Source organism: Oculina patagonica, chromosome 7 (assembly GCF_052425735.1).
Source record: "Oculina patagonica isolate OP01 chromosome 7, crgOcupat, whole genome shotgun sequence".
NCBI classification, from domain to species: domain Eukaryota; kingdom Metazoa; phylum Cnidaria; class Anthozoa; order Scleractinia; family Oculinidae; genus Oculina; species Oculina patagonica.
The window spans coordinates 17058262-17080512 of NC_135764.1; the positions used below are offsets into that span (position 1 = coordinate 17058262).

General features: G+C 39.2%; 2 protein-coding genes across 4 annotated transcripts; both read right to left on the bottom strand.

The window, feature by feature from the left end:
• Positions 1–199: 199 nt before the first annotated feature.
• Positions 200–8013, bottom strand: LOC144659485 (polypeptide N-acetylgalactosaminyltransferase 13-like). The gene is made up of 8 exons (XM_078519933.1): positions 5530–8013; positions 4846–5015; positions 4136–4508; positions 3749–3866; positions 2701–3021; positions 1907–2005; positions 1407–1535; positions 200–1084 (listed from the first exon to the last, which is right to left on the bottom strand). The coding sequence occupies exons 1-8, from the start codon at positions 6213–6215 to the stop codon at positions 962–964; spliced, it is 2019 nt and encodes a 672-aa protein (XP_078376059.1). The 5' UTR covers positions 6216–8013; the 3' UTR covers positions 200–961.
• A 137-nt stretch (positions 8014–8150) lies between these two features.
• On the bottom strand, positions 8151–21897 carry LOC144659486 (polypeptide N-acetylgalactosaminyltransferase 1-like). Of its 3 annotated transcripts, XM_078519936.1 has the most exons (9): positions 20306–20565; positions 19953–20189; positions 17116–17282; positions 15786–16161; positions 14852–14969; positions 14262–14594; positions 13404–13502; positions 13022–13144; positions 8151–8980 (listed from the first exon to the last, which is right to left on the bottom strand). In XM_078519936.1, exons 1-9 carry the CDS (start codon positions 20308–20310, stop codon positions 8843–8845), a joined length of 1596 nt encoding a protein of 531 aa, XP_078376062.1. In that variant the 5' UTR covers positions 20311–20565; the 3' UTR covers positions 8151–8842. The 3 variants fall into 3 exon arrangements, with proteins under 3 accessions (XP_078376062.1, XP_078376060.1, XP_078376061.1); XM_078519934.1 differs by lacking the exons at positions 19953–20189; positions 20306–20565 and adding an exon at positions 21219–21897; XM_078519935.1 differs by having other exon boundaries at positions 19953–20565.
• Positions 21898–22251: the final 354 nt, after the last annotated feature.

Sequence of the window (22251 nt, forward strand, 5' to 3'; positions counted from 1 at the left end):
CCAAGGCTATGTCAAAGATTGTAGGTGCGATGACACTTAGGTTACTTGTGTGAATAAGGAGTCGTATAATCGTTGACATGCATAGCACATCCAGTAATTCCAAATACACCTTCAGCTGCATGCAAAGAAAGTTTTAAATGACATCATTAACGACCATAGAAATCCAAATGAAAAGACACACTTAGTAAAGAAAAGAGACTCAGACAAAACTTTCTTGAGTTTATTCATACCTATCTTGTCTCGGCCGCACTCGAGCAAAAATTTCCACACTGATGACGTGTACTTCAGATATATCCGTGTAGCTGATTGGTTGCTGCTTGCTAACCAGGTAACAGCCACACAGAAACGCTACATTGATCCGTGCTACGTCATAAGTGTAGGACATTTTAGCCAACCGACAGCCAACCTCGATCCCAGGCTCTCTCTCTCTAAAGGTTGTATTATAGTCTCCCTCAAGAGGACTGGATTAGAGGGTGCGCCACACGAGATGTATATTTTATTTAACCATGTATTTATCGGCCAGTTTCATATAATTTCTTGGCTAGTTGTCTAGCTTCTCCTTAGAAGCAATGACATTTCTTAAAAGAACACCTATTTTTCGGCACCAGCTAAATTGTTTGCTAGAACGACATTTTCTTTTGTTATTGTAACGTTTCATAAAATAAAGTGAATCATTTAGGTCTAAGAATAAAACCGAAAAAGAGGAACATTTGGTTGTCTTGACACGACATCCATTCCTTACAGCGCCCATTGTTTTTGTAAAAGTAACTTGTACGTGGTCAAAGCAAATAAACACAAACCAGCTGTTTTCACGTCTGGGCTGTCTATTTTCTATAATGCTAGCTTTTTTTAGTGAATCAATATAAATAAATATACCACTACGTAAACAGAAGCCACCCCCTTTATTTCACTTCATTAAAATTGTCTATAGAAAAGTATATCTCAGTAGATTGAACTCAGTTTAGGACGGCTTAGAAAATATCCATTTCTGATTTGCTGACGCATTACAGTCACTCATCACCACTGCATTTCCGCCATCTTGAAGTTCCAAACATTTCCCTTGTTGCGTGTTACGAAGACCTCCCTTAGAAAAGAAAATCACAGAAAGCATTGTTGTATGAATTAAGAGTGAATTTTAAAACAAATTATTCCGTTCCTTCAACGAATGAGATCTGTAAAATTTGATAGCTGTACCTCATTCCGGCAAGAGATTGGTTAAAGCACGTGTACCTTACCAGTTGCAGTCCCAGCTCTGTAATTTCTCACCAAGCCGAGCGGTCGTCTCGTGTTTACATGCAAATCTCTTTCTGGTTAAGTTACTGGGATGATATTATGTACATGTTTGTACTGGCATGCACAGCCATAAGAGAGAGGTAAGATTAGACAGCGACAAGTGACGACATTACCTGTGATATTTTCCATTGTTTGCTACTTCTATCACAAGAGACAAGCAACACACTGTCAGCAGCTCCCTCCACACACATTGAATTATCCTGTCCGGCCTTTAACTCCTCGTCTTTTGTTAGAAAAAAATGCTGCAACAAAAATTGAACAGCATATATTATCCTGGTAATGACAAGTGAACAACTGTGTTGCATCAAATCCTATATTGCATCGATACATTCAGCAGGCTATAGTCAGGGTTTGGGTAACTAGAGAATCAAATTTAAGATTAATGGGTCTGTTTTTGTAAACTGATGTGTAATGGATAAGACGATTTTATTGAACGATTTCTAAAGGAGTCAGAAAACCTGCCGGGGTCAAAATGACGTAAAATAGGGATTAATCTCTTATTTTAATTCCAATAATAAGCTGACGCCTCGAAGGTTCGCCCTCAGTTTCCTGTGGTATACTATTTTTACGTACTAAATAGTACACGATGGTGTGCGGTGTACTTAAGTATTACCTGATTTCCTCCCATGCCATGACATGGTGAAACTCCAAGTTCAGATCCGACAGACCTGGCCATAGTGTCAAGACAGATTCCCGTCTGAGGATTACGAACCTACACAGAGTCACACAAAAACAAACGATTATGATTTGTTAAGGCTGAACAAGTGAAGAAGTGATACTCTGCTCAACTAATAAAGAACTTCTCACTGTTGTGTACTTCTGGATAAGTTTATTAGTCTGTTTTTGACGTCACATGGTTTGGTTTACAGTAGTCGAAATAAATCTGAAATCTGAATCTCCTCCAGATTGTAAGTTACGCTTCAACATGGAAGAAAATATGTAATGTACACATTTATGCACTGCTATCACAAAACTTCGATTATTTAAACACACATTTGCACACATTTTAAACAATTTAAAATGTGTGCAATGCTCGCATATGGCTAGTTCTTCGGCCTCACATTTCTTCCTCTCAGATGCTTGACTTACTTTTGACAGTATAACACGCGGCTTTGGCTTCTTGGCATTCTTTATTTGTTGTAAAATTGAACAGATACACCGGAGTACTTACAGAACATGACATGAGAAGCTCTGAATAACATGTAGTATGGTCACTATAAAACAAAACAAACCTTAAACCGGAACGTCGACAAACACATAGCACTCCTCATGAACAATCACGCCATGACATGACTCAGTTCAAAAGCACAGGTCAAAGGTTATGAACTTAACGGCATTTAATTTAGTTTCCACACCTTCTTTCTCATCAATCCTTAGCTATTGCGAAGTTTACTAGTCCCAGCTTACCTCGCCGTATGCCTCGTAATCCTCGGATGGTGTTTTTTGCTCGGGGTAGATATTCTCCAAGTACCATTTGAAGCTCTTACACTTGAGCCGCTTACGGAGTTCTAATCGATTTGTTAAATCTCCATGTTCTACTCCTTGTAAGTCCGGTCTCTTCATAAATACAAACTTTTTATATTCATCCATCCACACGTGCACAACACGTGCAAGGTTGACAGTTACTTCATGATAGCCACCTGGAAACTTGTATGGGAAGCGCGAGCGAAACACATGACCAACACGAGAACACGGAATGATTTCTAATTTTCCACCACATTGCCAAATCTAAAATACATGGATCAAAATATATAAAAATAGATAATTTACACAAAAAGTAAACCCGGTAATCGCGGTTCGCAGCTATAAGAAGCTTTGTGGAAACAAACGTACGAAAACATCTGACTACAACCTACTGGATCAGTCTGAAAACTGACCAGAACAATATTGGAAGAGAAAGCAATAAGAAAAGAGAAAAGGTTCAATCACATCTCTCGACGTAAACCGTTTTGTTTTCTATTTTAGACTACTAATTAAAGAATAGTAGCTTTGACCAATAAGATTTCGCTGGGTTTTATTTACTTTTTACGCCTGAGATTGAAACTCGGCTTCGCGCTCGTCATGTAAGCATATTTTATCTGCTCAATTTTCAAATTCAATGTCTTGGCAGTGTTTTACCGTGTAATTTTACACTGAGAAAGAAAACAGAAATCTCACATGATTTATTGGATTTTTTTTTGGACTGGGGAAAAAGATATTTCTGAGGCCAGCAACACACTCCTGCTAAGATATGCGCCATTGCTCAAGTCCGTTGTTTTTGGGTCCGTTGTTTTTGTGTGGCCCGCAATCAGGCGATGGTCAACTTGGCCTTGATCTCGTTTTATACTATCGTCCATGTTCAAATGATCAGTTTCATCCCTGTTACTTCTAAACAGGTTTGGGTAGAGCCTGCCATTCAAAATACTTTAGAGAAGCTAAACTATGTATGAGAACTTAATGCACACATTTATCTCACCCGAAAAGACATCTCCAGGTTTTCTCCTCCCCAAACATCCATTCCTTCATCATAAGAGCCAGAGTCAAAGAAGTACTTGCGATCAATAGAAAACAGACCTCCAGCCATTGTAGGGGTTCTGTGATGAAGAATGACAAACGTATCAGGAACTTCTAAAGTTTCATTGTCAAGACATACCTCTATGCTAGCCTCGTGTTTTACTTTCTTGAGTAACTTCATCTAACCTGATATCTAAATAGTCAAAGAGTCACTAAAATAGTCCTTTCAGCCAGTCACTTGTAACTCATCGCAAGCATTGTAGACAATTCAGCAGTCAAAGCACCCTCAATACACCCTACAACCCCCACCCATCCCCCTAAATCGTATACCCCTTCACTGCACGCTAACCTGATTGGCTGACTTAAGTCTTTTCGCTGATTTCGAATGCTTTGTGGTAATGAGTGCCAGTTAAACTGCATGTCCCAACTGAAGCCGCCAATAACTTCAGCTGGTGTTCCTGAATAAGAGAAGTCTGATGAACTGATAATGTCAATAACTGGAACAGCTACGATGGTGCGATCCTGTCGGATCCTGTCCAGTAGGGGCTCTAACCAGTTCACGTTTGCTTCACAATGAGCGTCAAGGAATGTTATCACTTGGGCCTTAGCTGCATTGGCTCCCAACAGACGAGCTCGTATAAGCCCTTCTCTTTTTGATGTCCTAAGAATGCGGACCTTGGTTAACTTTGATACGTAGTCTTCGAGCGGCTTTTTCAGATGATCTGGGGAGGTAGAGTACAACAAGTAATGACAAGCGAAATGCACTAAACAAATGAAAATAGTTTAAAATTGAAAGTATTAACTCGGAAAAAAGGAAAACACCAAATAGGCCCTTGCATCAAATATGTGCTCCGTGCTGAGAAAACAAGTTTAAGGGATTGGCCATGCTATGTCAAGGCACAGCAGAGCATTACTACACAAATAGAACATGTTGAACTACGCAATAGTGCAGGCCATGGGTAATACGAAAATTATATGTGGGTGACTATCACTCTAGCAGAGACGAACTTACGTCGGTACAGCCTGACCGTAACATCGAGTAACAGGAGCATCGCTTACCAAATGTACTGAAGTCATCAATGAGTAAAATCTCGTACAGGAGGTCTGGAGGCGAGCGGTTTAACACGCTGTGAACTGTACGTAACAGGGTCGACCACGCTTCATTGTGAAAACAGATCACCACACTTGTAGTAGGCAGCGCGGATACTGGGTACGACTTACTTTCACATCTGATCAGGAGAATGCAAAGATGTTCTCAGTATATTGCCTTTGTAGCTATTCTGTTACTGCTTAGCTTCAACCACTACTAAGAAGTGGGATCTCAGGTATCATTTCAAAGTAACGAAAATAACTAACAAAAACTATTGAAACTAAAAAAAACTAAGCAATTCGATTTTGTTAGAGTTCTCTGGACTTATTTAAGCGTGCGAACATTTTTCACGACCAGGAAAATAACTAAAAGCGAGAGTTTGAGAGGGTTCAAGTGATGTGACAACATCAAGAATCGATTTACAAATGTTTTGTTTTCGACTTTCTTGTTTTACTTAAAGCAACCATAAAATAAGTTTACTCGTCTCTTTTTGGACAAATATTGACTCTGAGTTAACTTCAGACCTTGTAGAAACCGTTTTAAAATATCCAAAGTTTACAGAGCATACGACATGCACAGGATATATATAGCAGTGATATTTGATACAGCACTGGATTGCTTGAAATAGCTCTATTGTTATCACTAGGACTTACCCAGAACTCCGTGTATCCGGGATAGAGCGCCCGAGTGAAATCTTCGCACTCGCGTATTCATTAAAAGCATATTTGCTGTAACCATCTTTTTCTTTGTTCTTTTCTTTAGCTGGTATAACCACAGGTTTACCGTCTTCTCCGGGCCCGTTCGGGTCGCGCGGGTCAGTTTTTATGCCGCCGCCAATATTCGTGTCGTGTGAATCTCTCTTGGGATCGTCAGGCTCAATGGACCTTACCGCTGAAATGAGTTTATTCTTAAGAATTTTTGGTTTTTTCTTTCTTGTTTCCAGTTTTGTGTTTTTGTTGAATTGCCCTTTTTTCAGTGAGTCCTTATTAATTCTACTTATTAATCCATTTTCTTTCACTTGCGTGTCATGATTGGACTTGTGTTGTAATATCTCGTTGTTTATGAGCGTATCAGATTCCTCTCCATGGAGTCCAACTTCTGAAATTCCACGTGGCAATAATTTCTTTGCTTTGTTTGTGTCCTCCGATTGTCGGTCAAATCCGAACAGGTCATCTTTATTTTCTCTTCTAAAACTGTGAGCAGTTTTCAACCCATTTGAAGCGATATTTACTTGATATGAAACAAGTATCACAGTATTAAGGGCAAACCAAAACATGGATGTGAGCAAAGCTACAATGATGACCTGCCGTGGTCTCTGAACTTGGCATTTCCACGCCATTGCAAAATTCAAACGGCCGATAAAGCTTTACAGATCAATTACTGTATCTTTCCTATGTGTCTTTGGTTGTCTAAGAGCAATTTCCGCCTGATTTCTCTGTTATATTTTAAACATACCCTGAGTGTTACGCTGCTTGGCTGTTGACGAACATCAATTCCTCAATTGGCTGCAGTTTTGTATATCATCAACATAAAGTTATCTCCAATTTGAAGCACATTAGTTATTATAGCACCTCCCGATTCTGCGGACATTGTTTGTGAGCAAAATAACTTCAACGACCCACAACATCCCATCACGACCAACATGATGTTTTGTCAGTCGGCTGCGGTATATTGACATAGTTCTGTCTTAAGTTTCTCGGAGCACGCGTGTAGAATGACATGTATTGTATTAAAGATCCATTAACAAGCTTTTCAGGGTTCATCCCTTCTCAGATTTAGTCAGCTGGGTACGGGCCTTTTGTTCCGATGTCTGATCCAAGCAACAAAGGTAAACACTTCACACCAACAATTACTCTGAATTTGCATACGCGCAAATTTATTGAGGACTTTGCAATTTCAATCAAGATGACTGTTAGTTTATAATATTTTTAAAATGTTCGAAAAGTTAGTTCACAATTACCATTAGTTACCAATGTTTTGAACATTATTTGATAAAACTTTGACATTTTACTGATTAAATTTTATTTTCGATTTCATTTATGTGCTGTCTCCCTTGTCTTGGGTCTTTTTGTGTGGTTCACACCGCTTTGAACAATATTTTTACTTTATTATTCTCTGGCTGATAAATTGAGATTTTTCAGGGGCACCCAACGAGAAGATTTTATTACAGGTGTCGAAACGCCGGCTTACGTTGTAAGTGCCCTTTTTGCGTGATTTTATTAAACGCTTAGAAAAACAAAACGATGCATCTGTTCGGATACGCAGGTGAACTTTCCAACTACAAAATGTTTTAGAGAACGAAATTTTATTACCCGAATTTTCGAGCCACTGCTGCCTTTTCGAAAATCGTAGCTGGCCCTTTATCGTACCCAAAACGACATTTTTATCTCTCAGAAAGCAACAGGCATTACTTACGAAAGTTTGAGCTAAAGCAACTGTCTCCAGTTTTTCATTACACATTTATCCGAAAATCGTAAGAGATTATAGGTCTTCCGGCCAAACAGATATGTCATATTACTGCTATTTTAAAGTATGACAAATTCTGTCGCTAAGGGTTACATCATGAGGCTGGTGACCGGCGCGGTGTGAGGAAGTCTGGTTTCTGAGCCAAAAATTCAAGAAAAGAAACAAATAAGTCCGCTGTTAATTCAATCGTTCACATGTAACATTAGGTCAGTTATTTACTTATCGCATCTTTGTCAACTCTCGTAGCTTCAGCTAATAGGGAACTTGTGATGCGGAGAATACAGTATACACGGCCAAATTTTTCCAACAAATAATGGCCAGATCAGATGTTGGAAGCCGGGCCAGCATGGTTGATGGGGCTCATATATGAGAGACCCCGTAAGACGTGTTTGTGGTGCCAGCGGATTATGTTTTCTTTGTTCAAGAAGCAACATTGTCATATCTTTGATGTTATTTTTAAGCACTCTTCATAACCGCTGCGCTGGGCTGGGCAAGGTGGAGTACAGTTCGCTATATGAGTAGTAATAAAGCAGTTAACCAAAACCAAAGTGATCACTCTGGCCAATCACAAAGGACACAATATACGAAACCAATCTTAATCGAAGCAAATTCATGCAGCCGGTGCAAGGCGGGGGTCACGATTGCCTTTGGTTTTTCTTCCGATTGGATGAAAACGCGGCGCGAATTTTTTGAACCAATCAGTAACGTAAGACTAATGCAAAACTAACGCAAATGTTAATTTCTTTTGACATTCAGCTGAAAACCGCCCAATACCGTCTTTTAAAATACGGTTCATCTAAACAAACACTTTATTTGACACAGCTCTCAGTATTTTATTTTTACTGTTTGTTTTTTTCGCATTACAAGTCAAGTTTTGTTTGAGCTCACTTCTAACAGTGTCGTTATTATCGGGCGATCCTTACTTTGCTAACAACGTTAAACTTTTATCGTTACCTTCAAGAGGTCGTTACTTTCGAAACTTTACTTTTCTAACAAAGATTAAAGAATAAGATCTAACACGAAGTAAATTCCTCCGTTTCTTTCATGTTGAAATAAATAATTATTTCATCAAAACTTGAGATGTCCTTTAAAAAGTTCTACATGTGTTCCGTTTTGAAAATATAATTAATATTTAAAAAAACCTAAAATTTAATTGAAGCACAGCAACAGGGATGCGGGAGGACGAGCGATGAAACTCATTACTGAGGTTCGAGCGTGGAACGTTTTGGGATGTTGAAAAACACCATTTCAGTTGAATAAGTCTGTGAAATACGCCAGTATCGGAGAGAGAAACAAGCTTAACCACCGCAAACCAAAAAATGCCAATATATCGAGTTCTGTAAGGACTCGGAGTGACTCCGGCACCGGATCGTTCTTGAATTGCGCCCTACATTTCTTCTTATGCCGAAGCTGATCTGCATGTGACCTTGATCCGTTCACAAGTCCACGCCGGACTTCTCCTGTTCTTCATTATTTTACTATGCGCATACCGGCTGAGCATTAGTCCATGTCTTCAGTTTTGGAGAATTCCCAGACTTGCGCCAGTCTTCCATCACACGCTCGCACTTTCGCATGCTCAGCATTAGGGGAGCCGCGGTCAATACACACATCCCGACGAGGGTGGTAGAGTTTTGAGTTCTAAAAAGGCAAAGAGAAACTGTCATGAACAAGTCATATGCTCTTACATAGTAAACTGTGTTTTCTCTTGGCAATTCAGTAGCGGTGAATGGGGTACTCTGGGATTCATATGCTAAAAAGCGTTTGTCAGAATATCATACAAAACTTATTAAAAGTGTAAAATAGCGTTCTCTGGTTTAAAAAGTTAAAAAATATGAGCTTTCGGCTATTTTACTATAGCCTTTGACGAATGTAAAAAAGATAAAGCGCGTGGTTGGAAATATATACAAGGGAGGGTGTGAAAATAATTAAAAACTAAAATACAATAGAAGTGTAAAAAGCTAAAAAAGGACAAAAACAGACAAATTAAGAATTACAATAAGATAGAATATTGTCTTGGTAACGGTTTGGAGTTATTGTCTGCGCCGACAGTTTTGGCAGTGTGCCAAGATTCTAGTGTTCTTCGAATGCGGTAATTGCCTTTGTCTATCACGGTAGCGCCATCAAAGTCAATTGAGTGATTATTTTGCCAAGCATGGTTAGCAACGTTCGAGCCTCTCGTATAATTTTTAAGATTTCGTTGATGTTCCTTTCTTCGGGTTTTAAAACATCTGCCCGTTTCTCCTACGTAACTCCAACAGCAGTCAGCGCACGGAATTTTGTAAACAACATTACATTGGAGATCCAGGGGCTGCCTGAATTTAGGAGAAGGGAATTCTTGTTGCAGGGTTTTAGCTGGTTTGCTTACTACACGGATGTCATTTTTACGAAGAAACCTGGTGAGAGGTTCAGTCAATCCGCGGATATAGGGAAGACATGCGAAACCCAGGGATGTGTCAGATGGATCGGCCCATTTGAAGAACATGGACACCAATTCTTCTGGGGGAGGAGTTGTCGGGGCTGACTTCTTTTCTAATATGTTGGAAATAACTGTTGGTGGGTAGCCGTTGGCTTTCAATGCTTCCGTAACGTGACTAGTCTCGCGTGCTTTACCTTCACAAGTGCTAGGTAGGTTGGCTGCACGGAATAGGAGGGTCGAGGCCGTGCTGACTTTATGTTTTATTTCATGATGAGAAGAATAATCCAGATATCTATCTGTATGTGTCGGCTTCCGGTAAACGTCGATGACAATAACACCATTTTTCCTGGAAACCAAGGTGTCCAAGAAAGAGATTTGGCCATTGTTTTCTTCTTCAATAGTAAAAGCGATTTTTGAGTCAATGGAATTTAAAGTGTCATGAAAGGAGGGGACAGCGTCTTTCTTAATGATGACGAAGCTATCGTCAACATATCTTTTCCAAATCCTAGGTGCAATTGTAGAGGTATTGATGGCTAATTCTTCTACCACCTCCATGCAAAGATTAGCGACAATAGGGCTTACAGGGCTGCCCATAGCACAACCGTGAACCTGCTTATATACACAGTTATTGTAGACAAAATAGTTATTGGAGAGAGTGAAATCCAATAAAGAGATGATGTCGTCGGTGGTTAGGCTTGTTCTAGATTGTAAAGTACTGTCATTGTTCAGCTTGTCGCGAATGTAATCACACGCTTTGTGGACAGGAATAGCTGTGAATAGCGACACCACGTCGAATGACACCATCACTTCGTCGTCGGAAATTTCCATATTGGCTATTTCTTTGGCAAATTGTGAAGAGTTGAGGACAGAATAGCCATTGTGGTTCTGAATCGGCGATAGGATATCAGAAAGAAACTTGGATGTGTTGTAAAGGGCAGACCCGATGCTCGATACAATCGGTCGAAGAGGGAATCCTGGTTTATGGTGTTTAATGGAACCCCGGATGGCAGGCGGAGAACCGTCGGTAGAATCAGTTCTGTCAATGACAACAAAACAGTTCCCTTTATCAGCTTTCGTAATAACACGTTCGTGGTCCTGTTTTAGGTTCTTTAGGGCTCTTAATTCAGCTTTGGAGGTGTTGCTGTTTGGAGGGAACTGTTTTGTTGTCATTGACAGAACTGATTATGACTCCAAAATGGAAACTCTACTCAGCGACCGAGACACTTACCAACCAGTCCTCAAGTCACCATTCGCCAAAATTGAAAGGGAACTGAACAGTAGACTCCTCGATCTCAAACGACAAAACAAGATAGACGAAACAGTCTATCAGAAACTCCGTTCGACCGACGGTTCCGACGACCGACGGTTCTCCGCCTGCCATCCGGGGTTCCATTAAACACCATAAACCAGGATTCCCTCTTCGACCGATTGTATCGAGCATCGGGTCTGCCCTTTACAACACATCCAAGTTTCTTTCTGATATCCTATCGCCGATTCAGAACCACAATGGCTATTCTGTCCTCAACTCTTCACAATTTGCCAAAGAAATAGCCAATATGGAAATTTCCGACGACGAAGTGATGGTGTCATTCGACGTGGTGTCGCTATTCACAGCTATTCCTGTCCACAAAGCGTGTGATTACATTCGCGACAAGCTGAACAATGACAGTACTTTACAATCTAGAACAAGCCTAACCACCGACGACATCATCTCTTTATTGGATTTCACTCTCTCCAATAACTATTTTGTCTACAATAACTGTGTATATAAGCAGGTTCACGGTTGTGCTATGGGCAGCCCTGTAAGCCCTATTGTCGCTAATCTTTGCATGGAGGTGGTAGAAGAATTAGCCATCAATACCTCTACAATTGCACCTAGGATTTGGAAAAGATATGTTGACGATAGCTTCGTCATCATTAAGAAAGACGCTGTCCCCTCCTTTCATGACACTTTAAATTCCATTGACTCAAAAATCGCTTTTACTATTGAAGAAGAAAACAATGGCCAAATCTCTTTCTTGGACACCTTGGTTTCCAGGAAAAATGGTGTTATTGTCATCGACGTTTACCGGAAGCCGACACATACAGATAGATATCTGGATTATTCTTCTCATCATGAAATAAAACATAAAGTCAGCACGGCCTCGACCCTCCTATTCCGTGCAGCCAACCTACCTAGCACTTGTGAAGGTAAAGCACGCGAGACTAGTCACGTTACGGAAGCATTGAAAGCCAACGGCTACCCACCAACGGTTATTTCCAACATATTAGAAAAGAAGTCAGCCCCGACAACTCCTCCCCCAGAAGAATTGGTGTCCATGTTCTTCAAATGGGCCGATCCATCTGACACATCCCTGGGTTTCGCATGTCTTCCCTATATCCGCGGATTGACTGAACCTCTCACCAGGTTTCTTCGTAAAAATGACATCCGTGTAGTAAGCAAACCAGCTAAAACCCTGCAACAAGAATTCCCTTCTCCTAAATTCAGGCAGCCCCTGGATCTCCAATGTAATGTTGTTTACAAAATTCCGTGCGCTGACTGCTGTTGGAGTTACGTAGGAGAAACGGGCAGATGTTTTAAAACCCGAAGAAAGGAACATCAACGAAATCTTAAAAATTATACGAGAGGCTCGAACGTTGCTAACCATGCTTGGCAAAATAATCACTCAATTGACTTTGATGGCGCTATCGTGATAGACAAAGGCAATTACCGCATTCGAAGAACACTAGAATCTTGGCACACTGCCAAAACTGTCGGCGCAGACAATAACTCCAAACCGTTACCAAGACAATATTCTATCTTATTGTAATTCTTAATTTGTCTGTTTTTGTCCTTTTTTAGCTTTTTACACTTCTATTGTATTTTAGTTTTTAATTATTTTCACACCCTCCCTTGTATATATTTCTAACCACGCGCTTTATCTTTTTTACATTCGTCAAAGGCTATAGTAAAATAGCCGAAAGCTCATATTTTTTAACTTTTTAAACCAGAGAACGCTATTTTACACTTTTAATATGTCTCATCCTGGTTGCAGTTCAATTTTTAATCATACAAAACATTTGGAAAATGGAAGTGCACACTCAGACTTATTGTGAATTGCAAATTTAAAACTTTTTTAAATCTTCGGCAGATCTTTAAAAAGGCGCAATAACAAAGTTGCCCCGTTGGAACGACATTCCTAATGCATCTCATTTACCGTTTCATCTAATAGAAACAACATTTCGTTACATTTTATAATCGTTATGTTGTGATACATGCTTACCTTGTATACCCACTTCTGGTTTTGCTGAAGTCCATCACATTCTCTTAAGTACAAATCATAGCCGTTATAATCTAAACAGTTATCCTCAGATTTCAGTTCTCCTTTACTCGTCAAAACAAAATACTGAAAAGGAAACAAAAAGGTTAGGACGATTAAGGTTAGGAGTGGGCTGGTTTCTGTAGCATGACGACACTAGATGCTTGTCCAACGCAGGGTACCACCCAAGTAAGGCTTCCAAAACAGTTTGTCGGTACGTATTCATACTCGTGAAATTAATGTGTTTTGACCAGTAACACAACAAAACGATAGTCCCTGAGAATGTATCAGTGTATGAGAATTCCTCTAACAATAAGTCAGTGTATGTGATAGTATTGTGCATCACCTGGTTGCCTCCCTGGCCGTGACACTGGTAAAGTCCGAGAGGGGCGTCATCTTTCTTCCCCAAGGTATCCAGACATTGATCACTTGAAGGATTTCGAACCTGCAACGCGCAGCAACAGTTAAGACTTCACAAGGTAAAAAACGCACTTATGAAAACCTACCAGCTACAACCTCAACTCTCCAAATACCAATCGTAAAGCTTTCATCATAGTATAAGGCAACGATTCAACTTAACATACCATCGAGATCGGACTAACTGATAAATCATCAATAAAATCGGCGCAAATCAGATAAAGCACTATCTTTCCCCTCGTACCAAATTCACGCAAGCGAGCCTTATGTATCTAAGAAGACGTTATCTTTATGTTTAAACATTTACCGATCTAAATAACGACTTCATAGATGAGCCTGGCTTATAGAAGCGTTTGCTTTATGACGTAGTACATGTATTTGTTTTGTCATATTCCAGTAAAATGTTTGTACACTTTAGAGGTTAGGAAACCTATAGCAAGTTACTGCACCCAAATTTAGCCTGCAGAACAGGTTGTTTGGCGCGTCTCGTGCTCCGAGCATTTGAGCTCGCCTGCTCGCTACACACTCATGCAGCTCACTGACCTGACCTGACATCCCCGAATTTGGGCCTCATACGAGTGCGGTTAATACGTACCTGTACCTCTTTTCTACGCTTCGGCGGCATATCAGGCTCGTTTGGTCTCACCATGGGTAGTTTTGCTCGACTGTGCCTCGTCAAAATAAGAACCATCACTCGACCGAACTAACCCAATTTGTCCCCAAAGCATACCAAAAGGGTACATAATGATTAGGTATAAAAGCATTCAAGTCTCTAAACTCTGCCTACCTGTCCCGCAGCCACAAAGTTTGTATCTGGAACTTCTAATTCAGGAATAATATTCTCCAAATACCATTTGAAACTTTTGCACTGTAATTTTTCTCTGAGAGCTAGTCTTTCACTGATGTCATCGTGCTTCTTTCTTTTCAGGTCAAAGCGAATGTTGTAGAAATGTTTCTTGTATTCATCCATCCATACATCTGCCACTCTCATGAGATTACGACTTACGACATCAAGATCACCACCTGGACGGGCGGGGAATGAGTACGGGAAACGAGGTCTGAACACGTGTCCAACACGTGAACAGGGAAGCATTTCAATGGTTCCACCACACATCCATACCTACAGCAAGTGAATAAACAAGTAATATCACTATCTACAGCATTCAAAATATTTAGCATATGGTATATGGAATATACACACTATCTACAGCATATGGAATATATGGACCAAAGTTTTATTGGGTAATGATCAATAACTCAAGGTTTTCCAGAAAAGATACACCTGAACTACCACAAGATTACAGATACTTTTTATTAAACATTGGGTAGGTATCTTGAATGTAAAATATGTGTGTAATACATGATGTGATAACTTACCCTAAAGGAAATTTCAAGATTTTCTCCACCCCAAATATCCATTCCAGTGTCATAAGTTCCTATTTCTTCAAAGTAACTTTTGTCAATTGAGAACAATCCTCCTGCCATCACTGGGGTCCTGAAAAAATATCAATTCTCATCATTCTTTGTCTACTAGTGAATTTAAAAAGAACACATCCCTCCATAATACTGAAAGATTGTTAACTGTACACCATGTCTGATACCTATCAAAAAGTTTCATCTCCTTTTAGGTTTTGTCAGGGATAATTTGTGTGAGTACTGCACGCATTTCTTCAAAATTCAGCGAGTAATCTTAACACACGCAGTTGCGTCTCAGAGAACCTGTAGTAAACTGCTTGACAATTATGAGAGTCATGCTATAAAACAAATGGTTAACACCGCAGTGTGAAATTATTACACTTCTTACTTGCTTAACAACCTGCTGCATGTGTCCATAAATCAATACTGTGCATTGGCTGTGGCATTTACCATGTGTTCAGTCAAGTCAAGTTAAGTAATTGCAGCCTGACCTGAAATTTATCCTAACAGCTAGACATTCCAGATTTTAGAATTCCAGCTTTAAGATGTACCTTATTGTTACTTATTTTCGCAAAAATGGGGCGGGTATATTTCACAGGACTTAATTTTTGCGATAAGGCCAAAAAACTCATTTAAACAATAAAAATACGTAAGAAACGTTTAATTTTTGCTGGTTTTTAAATTCACAATATTTTGAAAATCATGAAAATTAAGTCGCGCAAAAATAAGTAACAATAAATTATAGGTTTCAAGTGAGTATTCCAGAATCCAAAAAATAAAAATTTATATGTTGACTTATACTCCAGTTTTATTGGTTATTTGAAAAGTGTAAAGGTATTACTCTTTTCATTTTAAAATAGCTTTGCCAAAATACCTGTTCATTTGATGTGCTTACCTAATACCATCAGTTTCATCTTTTCGCCTTTCCATCTCATACTGAGGAACAGGCTTCCAACCAAACTCAAGCCGCCAACGAAAAACACCTCTATGGAATGGCTCTGGTACTGCATGATAATAAAAGTTCTGATCGCTAATTTCATCAATGACAGGCATTACTACATTTGAGCGATTGTCAGCAATCCTAGCAAGAAGTGGAACCAGCCAACCTTTAGAACATTCACAATGAGCATCTAAAAATGTCAGAACCTGCCCTTTGGCTTCTGATGCTCCTTTAAGTCTTGCACGAATAAGACCCTGTCTTTTAGAAAGACGAATGATTCTAACAACTTTCAACTTAGCTACATAGTCATCAAGCTTTGTCTTCAGTTCATCTGCAAAAACGTAACAAGAAAATGGTGGTTGATCAATCAATCAATCTTTATTTAACGTGGTCAGCACACTTAGCTGAAGAGCTAGTTTGCAGGTGTGCCACGAAATGAAAATACAAAATTGAAAATAAAAACTTCTTGGAAGTGTATAAAAATAAATTAAGCTACAATTAAGAATAACTACAAATTACAATATTGTCTAACTAAGATTAAAAATATTTAAAAATTTAAAAATATTATTAAAAACAGTAAAATAGCAATAATAAAAATTGACAAACTTCTTGGGCAAAATATTTTTTTCTGTCAGATAATTATTTTTCAACTTGGCGTACTTATAAACATTCCTTAAAAAAAAAACTATCAACTGGGTACCACTATTTTATCAATAAATTGCAAAATGGTCTCAGACAAACTGGGTCAATAAACTTCAACTCTCACAAATGAATGTTGAAATATAATTATTTTTTTAAAAAATATTTTTTGTCTGATTGCCAGATGGCTTAATATTTTAATATAATGATAGCTTTTCTAATCTTATTTCCTTAATGTGTGTGGAAAGTAAGCAATGACTTGAAAAATTTCAAAACTTTTACATTATCACAATTAAGTTCCAATGACTTCCAATGATTTCACTTATTCTAGTGAACAATGTCAACTTCAAATGCCAGAAATCTCCAGATCCTGCCATTATTTACAGACATACACGAATGTTACTTTCTTCTGGTTCAAGACTCAGGAACAAGAAATGTAGCAGAACCGTTGTGCTTTAAATCAATTTGTTTTTTAGTTTGCAATTTTTCATACCAGTTTGTTTGTTTTTTCTCTGTCGGACATCTGTTCTTATAATATGCAACAAAGCAAATCAGACTGGATTAAGAAATTTCTAAAACAAAACAAATATAAACCACAACAGTTATCTGGTACTTTGTCATACAACCCAAAGCTTTCAGTCATTACCTCGTTCACTTGCATCATCTACAAGAATGATTTCTTTCAGTAACTGAGGAGGACTTCTGTTGATGACACTATGCACTGTTCTTAATAGTGTGGACCAAGCTTCATTGTGAAAACATATAATAACAGTACTTGTAGGAAGATTTATTGGATATTTCTTTGTTTTACACCTGAAATAAAAAGGAGGAATTTTAACAATGATATTTGACTGCAATAATGAAAAAGACTGCTACAAAAATGCTTTGTTATCTGATTCCCCAATAAAAATTATATTATCTTAGTCAAGTTGGATGTAAATCACATTCCTTACTATCACAAATTTTACATGTACAGTCGAAGCTCTCTTAACGGACACTCGCGTAAGCGGACAGCTCTACTTACAGCCACCTTGTCTGAAACCCCGTTTTAACTCCCATACAAATTCTGTATTTTTACATTCTTGTAAGCGGACACTTTCAGAGATTACGACTTAGACTTTTTCTTTGTTTTTAAGCTCCCGTAAGTGGACACCCCAAAGAAAATCCTTTTAACGACCTCTGTATCTTGTTTTTATCAATCAACTTCGCATCGCCGTTCGTCACAATAATTTTACAGTAATTACAGTACCATATTTCAGTGTTAGTTTTGTCGTCATCCACGTCCGGTTACATTTCGAAACACCACTTACATGCATATAAGCATTATGTTAGCTGGACAAGCTCCCGAAAGCGGCCATCTATTCCCTACACCTCTAGTGGCCGCTTACGAGAATGGTTCTCGTAAGCGGCCAGCTCCAGTTGCAGACACTTTTTTCGCGTCTCGAGGGTGTCCGCTTACGAGAGCTTCGACTGCACTTCACTTTGCGAAACTTTGGGAATATTAATTGTTGCAATTCCAAGAAAAAGTTTTTATGCCCCCCTCTAAGCTCAAGTAAACTTTTTTGTCCCCCCCTTTTGGATCAAGTAAACTTTTCTAGCTGTAGACCTTCAGTCTACAGTAACCTTAAAGAAGCGGGTGTGAGGTGACCCTCTAAATGGGGGTGTCATCAACCCAATATATCAGATTAACTAGATTAAGATTGATAGAAAACATGATAGGACATTGTAAAAATGATTAAGCTAATAGTAGCAATTTGACCAGTCATTTGTCAATGTGTTTATACCTTAGCCAGAGTTTATTTACAGAGAAGTTTCCATTTGCATTACTAGAAATGGGCATCAGGTGGTAATGTCAACCAAACTATTTTGATCCCCCCATCAGTGATGCGAAAACTTTTTTGCCCTCCATTTACAGGCGACCAAACCTTTTTGTCCCCCCCTCTCATTCACCAACCCCCCCCCCTCTCCATAAATAATGACCACGCCCTAAAGAGCTACATCAGTGGTAGCTTATCCTACTGGTTCCGCATGATTGACACGGTTCAGCGGAAAAATTATAGACAAATGTATGGGAAATTAAAAACGTAACTGATCACTTTCTAGCCCAGCTACATCCTTCAAACTCAGCAAATAAAACTTTTTGCCTAGTATCTTAACTTTACAATTCATAAGTCGCCCAGAATTCAATTTTTTTTAAAGATATTTGACGTCGAATTCTCATACAAACACTGTAATTTCTACCCGCTTTGCTACTCATCAAGATGGCATAGGGGTACTCCGGACTGTAAATGACGGGGATGATCAGAGGATTTTTTTGGGTTTGAAATTTTCGCTTCCAGGATTTTTTGGGGTTGGAAAATTAGGCAAGTAGTTTTGGGGGTGACTTAGATTTAAGGAGGCTCGATGTAGTTTTTTTAGCCCAAGGGTGGTTGTTTTGAAAATTAAAATTATCTAGGAAGCCAATGTTCGATTTTTGCCAAAATACACCATAATGATCAAATATGACCAAATTTTAATATTTTACCCGTCACTTTGTCACAAAGGTTACCATAGCAACCATTGACGTTTTCTTTTGTTCTCAAACAAGCTTGATTTTCTCGAAATCTAGATTGACTCTTGGTGTTTATTTTTTGATATTTTTTGTATCCAGGCTTTATTGTCACTGGAATTCACTTTTGCTGTGGTGAATTTTTGATCTCTTTCACTTGTGATCACTGGGCTATTTAAACAAGGGATTTTTGGGGGTGTTTATTTTGGTCCAGGGATTTTTTTGGGTATTGTTGGAAGACTAAGGGATTTTTTTGGGTTCTGAGTTTTGCCTCCATTCTATCATCCCCGTCATTAGCAATCTGGAGTACCCCCCTAGGGGCCTATGTTTCCCATTTTTATAGCCCCCATCTGGTAGAGTGAAAGTGGAGAGGGATCTTGCTCCTCACCAGTTTTTCAATCTCTCTACCACCTCCCTATGCCACTGTTTTTATGCACTCAACGCGTCCTTTTCTAAAACCTCGATCTGAATATTCAGCACTTGCCCGCCAAAAAATATGCCTGCTATCTGCGTTATAAATTTGTACTCCAGTAAGCAGAGTTGGATAATTATATAAGTAGAACAAGAAAAACTATCCAAAAGCTCAAGGAACTGATCATAACTGCATGTTAGGGTTCGAGTCTGCCTTCTGGCTTTATACCTGGTCTACTGTGTCTGTTTATAGTCATCTACAAATTAATTTGAGAAAAGAAGAAAATGGGTCTAATATTGAAGGGATGGATATTGAACGTGACTATTTTTAGTATTGGTTTGATGATTCATATCAATTTTACACTCATACTCACGAACTGTTCCCCAAAAACTACAAGCCTGCATGCAAAACATAAGGACCGGCGTTATTGACTAATTCACTATTCTAGAGAGTGAAGACTTCTAGACTTTAAATGATTAAAATTAAAGCTTGAAGAAACATCTTGAAAAGAAAGATAGCTTACTTGGCATTTCGTACATCAGGAAGGTTTCTTTCCAACGAAATCTTGTCACTTACGACACGGTTAAATGCATGATCGCTAAAGCCTTGTTCTTCTCTTTTCTTTTCTAGAAAGTTAAGCGTCACTCCAGCGCCCCATTCTCCCGGCTTATCGGGATTTCTATCCGGAGTTTTATCGTACATAAGCAGGTTGTAAATTGTTACATCATCAGCATTAATGACTTCTGTCTCGAGCTTATTGCTGAAGATAAAGTACGTTGCCAAATAAATCCACACAGAAGATGTTATAACCACAAAGTAAAACACAATACGTCGCTTTGGAATAATCATGGTAAATTCCGTCTAAACTCAACTCACGTCATCCGTTGCAGTGTGTCGTACTCGAGGAAACGCCTTTTTACTTGACAAAAAATGGTCTTGAAGGACAAGAGAATTATTACAGTGTCATTTTAAAGGGATCACGAATTTTCTTTCGGAATTAAAGCATTTCACAGGTGACTTATAATCAGTACAGCTAACTGGCAGCGAACAACACAAAGTGCTCCACAAAGTGAGTGGACGTGTTCCACTCGGAGCCTTCGTTCCACTTGACCAGTGGTGGGAATACTTGGAATGGGAATTTTCTGGAGCTTCTGGAGTGTGGAATGGCTGACAAATGGGCTCGGCTTACAAAAACTGTACTTAGTCTTCCATGCAGGCAACTACGCCGATATTAAACCCCGCCAACGAGAAGAGTGGTTAACAAAGATATAAAAGAATAACAGGTATCTCTCAGCGATATCTTAACCCCTAGCAAACACCCGCGACATGACTGGGAAGGTCAAAAGGCCTTACAGATTAAGCGTTGAACAGTTGAAGGCTGTTAAAATCCTTGTTAATCGGTTTGTGTTTAAAAAGACTACAAACAAAGTCATGCGTAGGCTCTGGAGGCTAACAGACCGAAACATAAATTCTTCCTTCTTACATGTTCTTAGACGCTTTGGATGGACAGCTGGCCTGGGACAAATAACACGAGATATTAAGCGAGAAACAGTTTGTCAACTAACTAACAAGCTACAGAGAGCCAAAGGTAAACACTGGTCATATTTCCAGCCCTCTCCCAGAGTTACTTCTTTACCAGTAAAAATGGGCTAACTCTTAAAGAGTACAAGTTGACAAGCCAACATGATTGACTTGTCTAACCTATTAACTAAATTAACAGCGATTGAATAAATTGCAACAACAGGAGTCAAAATGTTACATAAGTCATAACGTTCAGTTCGTCACTTACCCTTTGCGTCTATGATCTCTTAGTGTTCTGTGCACAGAGATCATATCACTGGCTACACGGTTAAATGAATGTTGATCAAACCCTTCATCTTCATCGTCCTTGCGCGAAGCCGGCACCGTGACTCCCTCTCCACCGGCTCCCGGACCCTTCAGTTTTGCCCCTGGGGGATATCTCTCGTAATTTGCTGTAATTAATTCAAATTTCCTTTCAGATTTCTTTAAAGTACTGATTTCCTTGTTGAAGGATTGTTTGATAATAGGTTTAATGTCTTTCTTTGTTGCATTTGGCATGCCATGTTGACCCACTCTCTTGTCTGTGTTATGAGCAGGTTGTTCACGCTGAATGTTCCATTTCGGCCTTTGTATGGGAAAGTAATTATCAGATGTCCGTCTTTTCACTTCAATGCTAACTTCCAGCGATTGAATCAGAAAAAACGACACGGTTCCAAGTATCCAACAGACGGAAGTTACCACTATGGTGTAGTACACAAGTCTTCTCCTAGAAATCAGCCGTGCCATGATCGCTTGACCTGATCAGCGCCACACATCTTTATTTTCCCATGACTGTTTTATCGGATAGTGTCATACAAACAGGTCGTTGCAGACTTCTAGATTTCTAGGGAGCGAGAAAAATTCGATTGACGAACTACATGTACTTGAAGGAAACAATGCTAGCTCTTTTGCCATGTCACGTGGAACCACAGGTTGTAGTTTTGATCCACCTGTGAGTTTAACGCGATACCTGTCCTGCCACATGTCAAGTTTATTCAATTTACTTCAAATTAAGTGCTACACTGATTTCATTCCCTGCTCCTTGTTCAAATCAAGAACGCTGACAAAAAATTTAAAGGTCAGCAAGAAAAATAAGTTCTTTGTTGAGATGCGTTATCTTGTCTGGCTTCAGGTTAATCAGGTCACTGGTCTAATCACGCTATGTGTAGCTGTTAGTTCAAGTCAAGTGCTTCCCTCTTGAACATGAAGAGCCTGAATGGCTCTCTTGTTAACTTAGGCGGAACAACCTGGATGCATGATCA

Bases quoted from the DNA above. Each gene is read 5' to 3' on its own strand.
- LOC144659486 (XM_078519934.1), bottom strand. From the start codon at position 21,736: ATGGCACGGCTGATTTCTAGGAGAAGACTTGTGTACTACACCATAGTG. The intron at 13,503-14,261 runs GTAGGCAGAGTT...TGCGCGTTGCAG, and splicing joins ACTTTGTGGCTGCGGGACAG to GTTCGAAATCCTTCAAGTGA. The intron at 8,981-13,021 runs GTAAGCATGTAT...TTGCCTTTTTAG, and splicing joins ACCAGAAGTGGGTATACAAG to AACTCAAAACTCTACCACCC.
- LOC144659485 (XM_078519933.1), bottom strand. From the start codon at position 6,215: ATGGCGTGGAAATGCCAAGTTCAGAGACCACGGCAGGTCATCATTGTA. The intron at 3,022-3,748 runs GTGAGATAAATG...CATGTATTTTAG, and splicing joins ACCTGGAGATGTCTTTTCGG to ATTTGGCAATGTGGTGGAAA. The intron at 1,536-1,906 runs GTAATACTTAAG...TTTTTGTTGCAG, and splicing joins ATGGCATGGGAGGAAATCAG to CATTTTTTTCTAACAAAAGA.